At 51.4% G+C, this 12258-nt stretch overlaps 1 protein-coding gene across 2 annotated transcripts in view; it reads right to left on the bottom strand.

The window, feature by feature from the left end:
• Positions 1-10781, bottom strand: part of LOC127046266 (alpha-2-macroglobulin-like) — a 61418-nt gene extending 50637 nt beyond the window's left edge. The window contains exons 1-4 of one of the 2 annotated variants that reach the window (XM_050943080.1): positions 10649-10781; positions 4972-5155; positions 3773-3929; positions 3425-3477 (exon numbers count right to left, since the gene is read on the bottom strand). In XM_050943080.1, the coding sequence (XP_050799037.1) occupies positions 3425-3477; positions 3773-3929; positions 4972-5155; positions 10649-10737 (483 nt within the window). In that variant the 5' untranslated portion in view covers positions 10738-10781. Of the gene's footprint in view, positions 1-3424; positions 3478-3772; positions 3930-4971; positions 5156-9471; positions 9604-10648 lie in introns of those variants that run through there. The other variant, XM_050943089.1, reaches the window with a different exon arrangement.
• Between the last annotated feature and the right edge of the window lie 1477 nt (positions 10782-12258).

Below are 12258 nucleotides of genomic sequence, written 5' to 3'. Positions count from 1 at the left end.
TCACAGGAGCCTTTTTCCGAAGTGATTTAGGTACTTTAGGTCACATCCACAAAGGGACTTGGGTATCTAACTCCCACTGATTTCAATGGGAGTCAGGCACCTATGTACCTTTGCAGTTCTGTGGTTTAGGAGCCAAAGAGCCACTGACACTTGGGGGCAGATTTGTAAAGGTGTGTAAGTGCCCAACAATGCAAACAGGCACCGAGTGGAGTTTCCAAGTGCTGAGGTATCTAGTTCCCCACTGCAGCCAATGGGAGTTAGTCTCCTAACCCTGCCTATGTGCTTTTTAAAATCCCACTGGGCACCTACCTGCAGCTTTAGGCATCTAAATCCCTTAGGCAATATGGCCCAAGGTGCCCAAGTCACTTCTGAAAATGGGACTTGGGTTTCTAAGTCACTGAAGCACTTTGGAAATGTGCCCCTGAGAGTGTAGCCATTTGGAAAGTTGCTGGTTTCCAGGGCTTTCAGGTGGCAACTCAATTCTCTGTGCCCTTCTCTGCAGCATCAGGTGGGGCCTGTTGTTGGGATGTCTCCTCAGGAATCCCTGCTCCTGCAAATTCACAGTGAGGTTATGGAGGGGGGTCAGCTAGATCACAGTGTAAGATGCGCAGAAAGGTGGGACAGAGCCAGGTACAGGGGTCTTGAGGCCCAGTCACATGGCTTCCCACAAGATAGAAGTGATCTCCTCAGGGCCTGACTCACTGCTAGCCCACCCCGGTACTGTCACTCACATCAGTGCAAAGTGGGGCACACAGAATCAGCCTCATTTGGCAATGTTTTATGCTCGCTTTGCTCTGGTGTTAATGATATCGCAAGGTGCACAGCACTGGGGAATCAGGAACTTAGTATGTTCCTAAAGCCACCACTGAAGTCTCTGATTTTCAGTCTTATCAAATGGAGAAGCCCAGTGCTTAATCTGTGCCACGGCTGAGCCCCGGCACTTCTGGGCTTGGCAGTAAATAGCCCCAGCACCTCTGGGCTTGCCATATCACTTATGAAAAAATTGCTTGAGTCCCAACACCTCTTTCATTACAAATTAAGCAGTGGAGAAGCCAGTTATTCCAGTCTTACTCTGCATGTTGAAAGCAACGGTTTCTTCTTCGATAGTTATTCTTTGCAATTCTATTCAAAGCACTAACTTCTCTAGTAGTGTTTTACGTTTCCTTGTAATCAGATGAAGTGATCAGAATCTTCCTGTTACACTATAGTGCTTTAGCCTTTGGAGATTCATCTGCCCTGCTGCTCATTCCCTCTGCCCCAAAGTCCTGTTTCCTATATGCAGAGGGCCCGTAAGGGTGCCACAAACAGAGGTTTATGATTTTTAAGATGTAACAGAAGATGGAGGATGGTTCTTAGCTTCACCAACTGTGAGCAATTTATCATGTAGGACAGAATTATAGAATCACAGAAATATAAGGCAGGAGGGGACCTCCAGAGATCATCTAGTCTATTCCCTGTGCTGAGGCAGGACCAAGGTAACCTAGACTATCCCTGCCAGTTGTTTGTCCAGCCTGTTCTTACAAACCTCCAATGATGGGGATTCCACAATCTCCCTTGGAAACCTGTTCCAGTGCATAACTATCCTTAGAATTAGAAAGGCTTTCCTACTTTATAACCTAAATCTCCCCTGTTGCCAACTAAATCAATTACTTCTTGGACATGGAGAACAACCAATTAGTCTCCTTTATAACAATGTTTTACATATCTGATTATTATTGTCAGGTCTCTCCTCAGCCTTCTCTTCTCTAGACTAAACAGGCCCAATTCTTTCAACCTTTCCTTACAGATCAGGTTTTTAAAACTTCTTCTCATTTTTTGCTCTCCTCTGGACTTTTTCCAATTAACTTACTTCTGGCAACATGATCCTAACAGGACAATTTCCATTCCCTGCTCCAGGGGAAATATGAACATCCTCCCCAAGACCTCTGCCAAGACAATCTCAGAATCAGCTTAGCCCCACTGGACAAATTTTGCGCCCAGTAAGGGGTGCCAGTCTAAGGCATTACTAATGCACTCATCAATTTAGGATCTCACATCAACTCCAGTGCCCATGAAATCAATGGAGATGTTCCGGATCGAGAGTGGTACAATGAGATAGGAATGTGGCCCAGAATCTCAGAGCAAAGATCATCCCATCTAAACATTTCTTTAATCCTGCTTCCTCTTGGGGTACTTCCTCACATGCCAGCCTATTGATCAGATCTAATGGCAGAGGCAGGAAGCAGACAGGAGGCAACCCCATAGTCTCCTCTGTAGCTGGGCTGCTGGTGGAGACGATCCCATTTGGAAGCCAGGATGATTGGCTATTTTGTAGCTGTCCATAAAACCACTTCAGAGGGATTTAGTCTCTGAACAGTGACTCTGGAAAAACATTGTGGGGTTCCACATTATAGCAAATTTGTGACCATCTCTGATGTCATGACTGTCACTCTACCATACACCATGGCCTTTTGAAACTCATGGCAACAGCAGAAGGCACAGAACTCTGACCCATCTGCCCAGGACTCAACCATGGAATCCAAAGAAGAATCTATGTTAGCTCTCTGCAGCATAAGGCCTATGGCTAAGGCTACGATTTTGGCAAAGAAGTTTTTAGTAAATTTCACAGCAGTGGTGTGTGTAGGGGGGGAAACGGTAAGTCATGGCAAGGTCACCAAATAATATAGTTTGCACTACATCAACATGCACAAGAGTATATTGAGGATGCTGAAAGGGGAGGCCCAGGGCAGTGAGGGGGGCACCCTGGGGTGCTGTGCTCACCCTGCAGCGGCAGTTCCTGTCCCGCCGCACCGAGCCTTACTCCCCATTTTGGGCATTGGGACCTGGTGCATGGGGTCACAGTGCCACTCAGGTTTGGCCTGTCCACCCCCCTACAGATGGAGAAGGAGGGTCAGATGGGCCAAGCCAGAGTGGGGCTGCATTCCCATGTGCCAGATCTCAAAACCACTTGTTTTGGGAGCTAAACAAATGAGTTTTTACAGCCATGTGCAAGATTTCATGGATTTTATTGAAATTCACAATTTCTGTGACCACTCTGACCTCTGCAACAAAGTAGTAAACATATGATACACAATTGTGCATTTCAGATTCCAACCAGTAGAGGGCAGTGGTGCATTTATATACTAGCCAGAATTATAGTATTGTAATATAGTATAATAATTCATATTGTGCTATAAAGGGACATATTGTGTCCTATGTACACTCTGTCAATGAAGTAGAATGGAGTGTAAATCATGGCAGAAATTGATCCCCATGTAGAAGATGTGGGGAGTCAGACGAGATCATTTGATTTACAGAGTTGCTTTTACAGCTCTAGACGGATGTTAATAGAAATAAGTTGCCGGGGAATCACAAAGGACTTTAAAGGGGTCATTATCAGTGCTCACCAAGTCAGCCATGGAAACTGATCAGCGATCAGACCTACCTTCTCATTCAGAGGACGGAAGTCTTCGTCCAGAGAGACGATCCGAAACAGAACTGCAGAGGGCATGATTGAGAGAGGAAGAGATTTTCACTGTTACACCTGCAGCCACTCACCCAGGGACCATCGGTCATTGAGGCAGCTGCTGTGTGCATGGCTGGCCCTGATGCAATGACCCATGGCAGGGTTGGATGCATACACCACAGTCCCTCAGCTTTGTGACTAGCGGGGAGGAGGCGGGAAGGCAGGGTTACTGCCGGCTGTACTAACTTGGTGACAAGTTGTGGGGTCTCTGGGGAGGCAGGGAGGATTTCCTGCTCTGTAAATAATTCCCCACCAGATTCCCTGTACCTGTTTGTCCCGGTTTGTAGATGGGTTTGTCTGTCTGGACAAAGACCAGGCTCTCTGAGTTCTTGACCAGCACCGATTTCCGGCTCCTGAACTCCAGCGTCGGCCCCTTCACCAGCACTCTGAGAAACGCTGATGATGAGCTGCTGGACTTTAGGACCTGGAGAACAGCAAAAGAGCCACTTGCCTTAGAGACTCTCCCCTCTGCACTGAGCCTTTGGAGCCTGGAGTTGTACGTGGAACCAAAACAAAAAGGTCACCACGTACCTACCAGAATCAGGGATTGTGGGGTCTGGGGCTCTGCCAGTCTGACCTCACCCTGGTTTTGCAGGACTCTTCTCCTCCATCCCCACTAAGGTCTCCCCTATGCTGCTGGAATCTTTGCAGTGATGAGGCCTCTACCACCTACTCCAGAGGAGACTCTGCTTGCCACCCCCTGCCATTCCCTCCCTACTAGGAGACTTTGACTCCTCCACTTCAGTAGCTTGTATCTTAAGAACGTCCCCCAATGTCTTAGTCTCAGCTTTTCCTTCTGTCCATCACCCCTTGTGTTGCCTCTTGCCAGACTGGGGGTCATTTCCCTTCCCTTGTTATGCTACTTTCTCAAAAGCATTGATGGACTGTGAGACGTGTCCCCCCAGCTGTGGATCCCAGTGATGGATGAAAATGGGAAGTACATTTAATTACTTCTGTGCTGGGTCCATTTTCTTCTGCTGTCCCCCCAGCCAGCCTTGAGAGCTGCAAGGAGAAATCCTAAACTAGCCCCCCAGGAGAGGTACAAGAGAGCTCATTGATGTTGATGGTCTAGAGGAAGTTCTCTAATCTCCTCCTTCCATGGTTTTCTTTTTGGTCTCACTCAGAGGCTTGTGGAACCCCCTGAGAAATGGGAGATTAGTCCCCAGCCGTAAGGTCAGCACTGAGTCAGAAAGAAAACCACACAACAAAGGAAGTCACACCACAGCCTGTAGCACAGTCTCTCCCAGCATCATGCTGGTCACTGAGCTCAGTACCCACTTAAGATCACTCCTAATGAGTCACCCATAGCACTGTCAGCCAGGGACCCTGGTTTTACTTGAGTGTCTCCTAGCTAAGCCTGTCTCTGTTTGTGACTTCTGATAGTATCAGGCCTTGCAGGGGTTGATCCCAGGCTGTCACTATCTTACAGACTCAGGTAATAAACCCTGTGGGGGTCAGAGACTCACAGTGAACGGGATGCACTTGAACACGTCCTTCTCTGACACCACTTCTGCGATCAGGCTCCTGTTCTCCCCTGCGTATTCCAGCGTGGCGCTCAGCGTCACAGACTCATTCAGGTGGGTCAGCTGGATACAGACCTTTTCAGGAACGTTGGTGTGGATCAGAAAGGGCACTAGCACCATGTACTGCCTGAGAAGGAGAAGGACACAGGTCAGAGAGGCGGGGATGGGGAACAGAGCAGGTACTGATGAAAGGGCATGGGCTAGTGCGACAGCCAAATCCCTGACCATCCATCCGCACTGTAATTTGTACATGCAGGATGGTGAATTTCATTTTGCTTTTGTAACATACCAGCCGGTCTGCTCGGTCAGCCAGGAACCTAGGATACCACCCGGAGCAAAGGAGTTGGTTCTGTGCTAAAAGCGATTGCTGTCCAAGGGCTGTTTGTTCAGGCTCCCAGCAGGGAGTGGGGATGGCTTGAAAAGTTCCAGGCTGTTAACTGAGGTTTGTGTATTCCACAGCCCCCGGCTGTATTATCTGAACAGGGGGAGGGAGCTCAGATGAAATGTTTGTTCTACCTCCATGGAGTCTGGCAGACAGTTACACAGGAGTGTGGATCAGGGTTTTAATCCAACCTTCTCTCTAGCTGCCCCTCGATCTAGGTGTGTCACCTGCTGCCCTCAGTAATGGAGAGATACAAATGTAGAGGTAGCTGCGAGTGCACTGACATCTGAATGTAGGGAATGGCCATTGTGCTAAAGGGGCAGCGTGGCCTAGTGTACAGGGCTTTGGCCAGAGACCTCATTGCTATTCCTGGGTGTATCAGTGACATGCCATGTGCTACTGGGCTTCATAGCTCTGTGCCTCAGTTTCTCCATTTCTGATATGGGGATCCTGAAGATGCTGCTTACACCCACTTTCCCCCTTTTCATGTGCCTGGAGAACTTTGGATGAAAAATGCTCGCTTACAGGTTCAAATGTTAATGAGGACTTTACTCAGCTTGGCTCACACCTCACCAACAAGGACAACAGAGTGATTTGGGTTACAGAATAGGGTTGCCAACTTTCTATTTGGCAGAAAAGCTAACACCCTTGCCATGCCCCCTACCCTGCTCTTTCTCTGAGGTTCTGCCCCTTCCACGTCCCTTCTCTGAGGCCCTGCCCCTGCTCACTCCATCCCCCCCTCTCCATCACTTGCTCTCCCCCACCTTTGCTCATTTTCACCAGGCTAGGGCAGGGGAGTGGGGTCCAGTAGGGGGTGAGGGCTCCTGCTGCGGGTGCAGGCTTTGGGATAGGGCTGGCGATGAGGGTTTGGGGGTGCAGGAGAGGGCTCAGGGCTGGGGCAAGGGGTTGTGGTATGGGAGGGGATTTGAGATGCAGGGTCCGGCTGGCGCTTATCTCAGGAGGCTCCCAGGAACCTGCCAACATGTCCAGCTCCTAGGCAGAGGTGCGGCCAGGCAGCTCTGCAGTCTCTGCGCTTTCCCTGTGTGCAGGCACCGCCTCCACAGTTCCCATTGGCCGTGGTTCCCGGGGAGGGATGGAAGCAGTGCGTGGAGCTCCCCTGGCCGCCCCTAAGCCTAGGAGCCAGAAGGAGATGCCGGAAGCTTTCTGGGAGCTTTGCAAAGCCAAGCAGGCACCCTGCCTGCCCTGCTGTGGGTGGCCAACCAGATTTTTAACAGTCCAGTCAGCAGTGCTGACCGGAGCCACCAGGGTCCCTTTTCAAGCAGGCGTTCTGGCCAAAAAGTGGAGGCCCGGCAACTCTACTACAGAAGATCTCACTGGCTGTGGCTGCAACCTGCTGACTCGGAGCAGAGACGCTGGCAGAACATCACTCCTGGGAGGCTGGACGTGCAGCAGTGTGAAGCTCCCTGGGCCACCCAGCTTTCTGCCGGGGGGGCTGTTCATCTTGCTTAGCCAAGATTTCAAAGTGACAGAGTTAGGTAGGAGCAGCCTTAACATGGCTCTGATTAAATTCCACTTCAACCTTTGTTAGGCATGTGCCAAAGCCCATGGAAGTCAATAGGACTCTTTCCTTTCACCTCACTGGACTTTGGATCAAGCCCTTAGTGATTTTCTCCCTACCTTCAATCTCAGCCAATAAAGGCTGAGGGCTGATTCTCCCCCAACTGGCACCTGGTGCAGAGTGAGTGCAAAGGGAGCCTGAAACGCACCGTTCTGCTCTGGTAGCATTTGACACCCCCTCTGCCAGACGCTGCACAACACATGCTTCTCTCTTTGGGGTGAGGATGACAGAAGGAACAACATGGGACAGTGGTGTTCCTTAACACTCTAGTGGCAGACTCGCTGGTACTACAGTGATTAACACAGTATGAGAGCCTACATCGAATAGAGACCTAGGGCTGAGCTGCAAGAAGGAAGCAGGCAGTTTCCAGCAGCTGCATATTATGGCTGCTAGAGGCAGCTGTAGCATTTGCTGAGGAGGTAGCCAGGTGCCTTCTCTCTCCCTGCTGGATCAGAGCAAGCAGCCTGGAGGTGATGGTAGAGACTGCAGAAGTTGGTTGGGGCAAAAGCACAATGTGAGGGGTCTAATATTGGCACCAGCACCCCCCTGTACAAACCCTGAGCCACCCTCAATCTGTGCAGCCCAATGCATCCCAGGAGTTCCAGCCACAGCAGCTCTGTCCCCAGAGACCTTTAAGCACAGACCTTCCATAGCTGCCATGTGTTGTTGAGCTCCTTGGCCAGCCCTCCTGCCCTCTGCTTGGGGCAGGGTTTGTCAACCACAAACTTAAATTTATGCTCATATGCAAAGTATTCACAAATATGCAAATTATTTCATTAAAATGTGCATAAATGCCTCACAGAGCAGAACAGCCTTGGTGACAGTGCCTCATGTTCTGTTCTTCCTCTGCCCTTTCAGCGAGAACAAACTTTAGTTTAGACCGAGAGAACGAGACAGGACTAAAGACAGGTCTTGGTAAGACAGATGGAGACAGAAGAGCAGGGCCTCTCCTGTAAGATGCAACTGAACACAAAATGGCAGTTGCTTCTGCAGAACAGAGAGGTCTTCTCTCCATTTAAAGGTGCAGGATGCAGACACATCTGACCAGATGAAACTACATGCTCAGAGTGTATCAGAGCAAGCAGCCTGGAGGTGATGGCAGAGGCTGCAGAAGTTGGTTGGGGCAAAAGCATAATGTGAAGGGTCTAATATTGGCTGCCAGCACCCCCCTGTACAAACCCTGAGCCCTTTAAATGGAGAGAATTCGGATGGAACCATTTTCTGTTGGAAAATGCAGTTTCATCACAATGGAGACTTTTTGCAGGAGCGTGTCAATTTTGACAACATTTTGAGTGGAAAAATGTCTAAATGAATTGTTTTGACTTTCTCATTTATATAATGTAAAAATGTTTTATTTTGACTTTTATATTATGATATGAATGTTATAGAATATTTATGTATTATAATATGCAACATTTTCTATTATAGCACAATGTTTTGACATTATCAAAAGGTAGTGTTTAGCTTTTCTGACTAAAATTTTTCTGGGATTTCCATTCCATAAAAAATTTGCACTGTGTGTTCCAATTTGCAATGAAACCAATTTCTGAAATGTCAGAATTTCTGGCAGGATGGCAATTCAAAACAATATGGAGTTAATTGGATTAAGAGATCTGACATTGGAGTTATGGAATTAGATCCATCTAGAGTGACCAGGTGTCCAGTTTTTGACCGGAATACCCAGTCAAAAAGGCATCCTGGTGGCTCCGGTCAGCACTGCTGACCGGGCCGTTGATGGTCTGGTTGTCGGTTCCACACAGCAGGTCTGGCAGGCTCCCTGCTAACCTCCACTCCACACAGCTGCCAGGAAGGAGCCAACATGCCCCACTCCTGCTCCTACTACGCGTAAGGGCAGCCACGGGGCTCCGCACGCTGCCCTTGCCCAAAGTACCACCCCTGGAGCTCCCATTGGCCAGGAACTGTGGCCAATGGGAACTGCAGGGGTGGTGCCTGCAGATGGGGCAGCAGTCAGAGCCATCTGGCCGTGCCTCTGCGTAGGAGCCGGAGAGAGGACATGCTGCTGCTTCCAGGAGCTACTTGAGATAAACGCTGCCTGGGGCCTGCACCCCTGATCCCACTCAGACGCCAACCCCCTCCTCCAGCCCCAGCCTCAAACCTCCTCCTGCCCTCTGAACCCCTCAATCCCAGCCCGGAGCACCTTCCTGCACCCCAAACCCCTCATGCCCAGCCCCACCCAGAGCTTTACCCTCCCATTCCTCAACCCCAGCCCAGAGCCCCCTCCTGAACCCCACTCTGAACCCCTCAGCCCCAGCCTAGAGCCCCTTCCTGCACCTCAAATCTCTCATCCCTCACCCCACATCAGAGCCATCACTCCCAGCCAAAGCCCTCACCCCCCGCACCCCAACCGCATACTCAGGCCTGGAGTCCCTTCATGCACCCTGAATTCCTCATTTCTGGCCCCACTCCAGAGCCTGCACCCCAGCTGGAGCCATCAGTGGGGAAAGTAATTTAAGGGACTTACCAGTACTCCAGAGTCCTAAGACAGGGCGTGGCCTCAACCGGAAGAGGCAGGACCTTTCAAGATTCAGAGGCCCTGGGGCTCTGGAGCTACCAGCTGCAGAGGAGGCTGGGAGCCCCAGGATTCAGGGGTAGTTTAAAGGGCCCTGGGCTCCGGCCACAGGGGAATTCCAGGCCCTTTAAATCACTATAGGAGCTCTGCTGCCACTACCCCAGCAGGAAAGGGCTCGGGCAGGGATTTAAAGGGCCCAGGACTCCCCACAGCAGCTGGAGCCCAGGGCGCTTTAAATTGCTGCCAGAGAAGATGGTCCAGTCCGACACAGTGTACTGGCTCATGCCAGTATGCTGGACCGGACTGGACCGGCTTAATTTCATCTCTGCAACACCGTCTCCTGCACCCCAGCCCCGAGTCAGCCTGGTAAAAATGAGCGAGTGAGTGAGGGTGGGAAGAGTGAACGAGAGGGGGGGGGGTGGAGTGAGTGGGGGATGGGACATGGGCGAGGCCTTGGAGGAGGAGCAGGAGGCAAGGCAAGGGTATTCGGTTTTGTGCGAATAGAAAGTTATCAACCCTAGATCCATTGCCCGCTGAATCAGGGCATTGTAAATTGCACCTGCTCATGTACACCAGTGAGGAGGAGTGCAGCACCCAGGACAGGGGAGTGCCCACTGGAGGGAAAACGCTCTAATCTATGCTGGGCTCCATCCACAGGAACTCTCTGCCAGTCAACTCTGCCAAAGGGATACTCTGAGTCTGCCCCGCTCCTGGCTGAGTTTGGCCATGTGCCCTCTTCAGGCCCTTCAGTGGAGGCAAGGTTGCAGCCAAATTGCTAGTTTGCGGTGCCCCAGGTGGCACTGCCAGGGTCTGTGCTGACAGCCAGGAATCTAGGTCACAGACTCCCTTTGGGAACAAGCACTGTCTGTGGTTGCCAAGGGAAGCAAACTGGTTTTAAAGAAGAGGAGAAAAGAGAAACACTTTTCTGAGCTCTCGCTCACAGGCAAGGAAACTGGAATAACAGGGGGTTGCAGGGCAGGACTGAGGGGCACTGGCAGAGCTGTGTGGGGAGCCCAGGACTGGAACAGCAGGGGATGGCTAGGTCGGACTGAGGGGCATTCGCAGAGTTGTGAGGGGGATGAAGGAAAGAAAAGAGAAGGCAGCACGAGCCCCTGCATGTGCAGCTTACGGTTCAGTGGTGGGCAAGGTGTCTCCAGGGAGGAGGAAGAGGAGCAGGAGGAAGATGCTGGGGCCACCGGGCAGCCTGTTCTTCCCCATGGTGCAGAGCGAGGATGGTGAGTGAGGCAGACACACAGCCTTGTCCGCTGGCTCCCTGCACCCTGGCTGTCTGCTAGGTCTGCCTCTTTATACCTTTCTCTGCAAACAGCCCCTGGGAGGGGCGAGACAAGGGCAGGCGACCAGGGCCATTTGGGAAATGGGGAGAGGTACGTGAGGAAGATCCAGAGCCAACAGCTCTGACTCATGGCACAGAGACTGTCCCTGGCCAGACCCTGACAAACTGGGAGGGAAGATATTTATTGGAGGTGTTCATGTGAAACATTCTCCTGTGTCTGAATCATTCACCCCAAACCCCTGTTTGTATCGCTCCAGCAGCTCTCTGCGGTGGTTGGAGAAGCTCTTTATCTCATTACAGGGCCAGTCCAGCATTCTGTGGGCATTGGAATGAACTCCCAAATCCTGCCCAGTGTTTCCAGAGAAACCTTTCCTGTCTCCATCCCCAGTACTGCCAACCACAAGAGATCAAAAAGCGTGAGTCAGACCCTCAACATCATCAGATTAGCTCCCACAAAATCTTAAAATTTTACATAAAAAAGACATTTTGGTTTTGGTCATTTGAACTCCCCGGACCCCTCCCCAGAGTGTGTGTGAGAGACCATCAGTCTGACCCACTCTACCAGAGGTTTGGGTTAAGGGGATCTGGGGCCTTGCTGCAGGAGCTCTTACCCCCACATCTGCCTGTCCCATGCCCAGGCATTAATCCTGTTTCCCAGCCCCATCAGTCCCCAGTTCCATCAGTTCTCTACTCAGCCCCCTCCAGCCTCATGTTGGTCGTTATTGAGGCTCTTCACCCCTCTTTCTCCAACGTCTGAGGGGAAGGTCTTGCTGTGGGGCCCCGGCCCCCCTCTCCCAGGCTGGAGTGGCAGTACCAGGACTCTTCTCCCCTCCCCCCTGCCCCTTCCCAGACCAGATGTGGAAGGGAGGAGAGGGGACTGTGGAGGAGCAGAGGAGCCATCTGAAATGGTTTGTCTATTTGCTTCCCTCTTCCCACTCCCCTCCTGTGAGAATGGTGATGGGAAGGGAGAGTCTCCGAAACTCTGGCCCCATGTGGGTGCCCTGTGTTAGTGTGAGGCGAGCTCCAGCCTCCTCTGAAGTCTCATCACTCACAAACAAATCTCAAATGTTGGCAATACCATATAGCACATTCCACCAGCATCTTAGCCAGTTACCTCCAATAATAGCCCCTGACACATGTGCAGGCAGGTCTGTTGAGAGAAATTGGGGCCCTGGGACACAGGGCTGGTGCTTCCATTTAGGTGACCTAGGCGGTTGCCTAGGGCGCCAGGATTTGGGAGGGCGGCATTTTGCTGCCCTCAGCTGTAATTCGGCGGTGGTGGGTCCTTCCGCGCTCTAGATCGTTGGCGGCAATTCTGCGGCGGGTCCTTCACTTGCTCCGGGACCCACTGCCGAAGTGCCCCGAGGACTGGGAGCGCGGAAGGACCCCCCCGCCACAGAATTGCTGCCAACGACAGGGAGCGTGGAAGGACCCCTGCCTAGGGC

This window comes from Gopherus flavomarginatus, chromosome 1 (genome assembly GCF_025201925.1).
Source record: "Gopherus flavomarginatus isolate rGopFla2 chromosome 1, rGopFla2.mat.asm, whole genome shotgun sequence".
Classification (NCBI taxonomy): Eukaryota; Metazoa; Chordata; order Testudines; family Testudinidae; genus Gopherus; species Gopherus flavomarginatus.
This window is presented reverse-complemented; position numbering and strand designations above follow the sequence as displayed.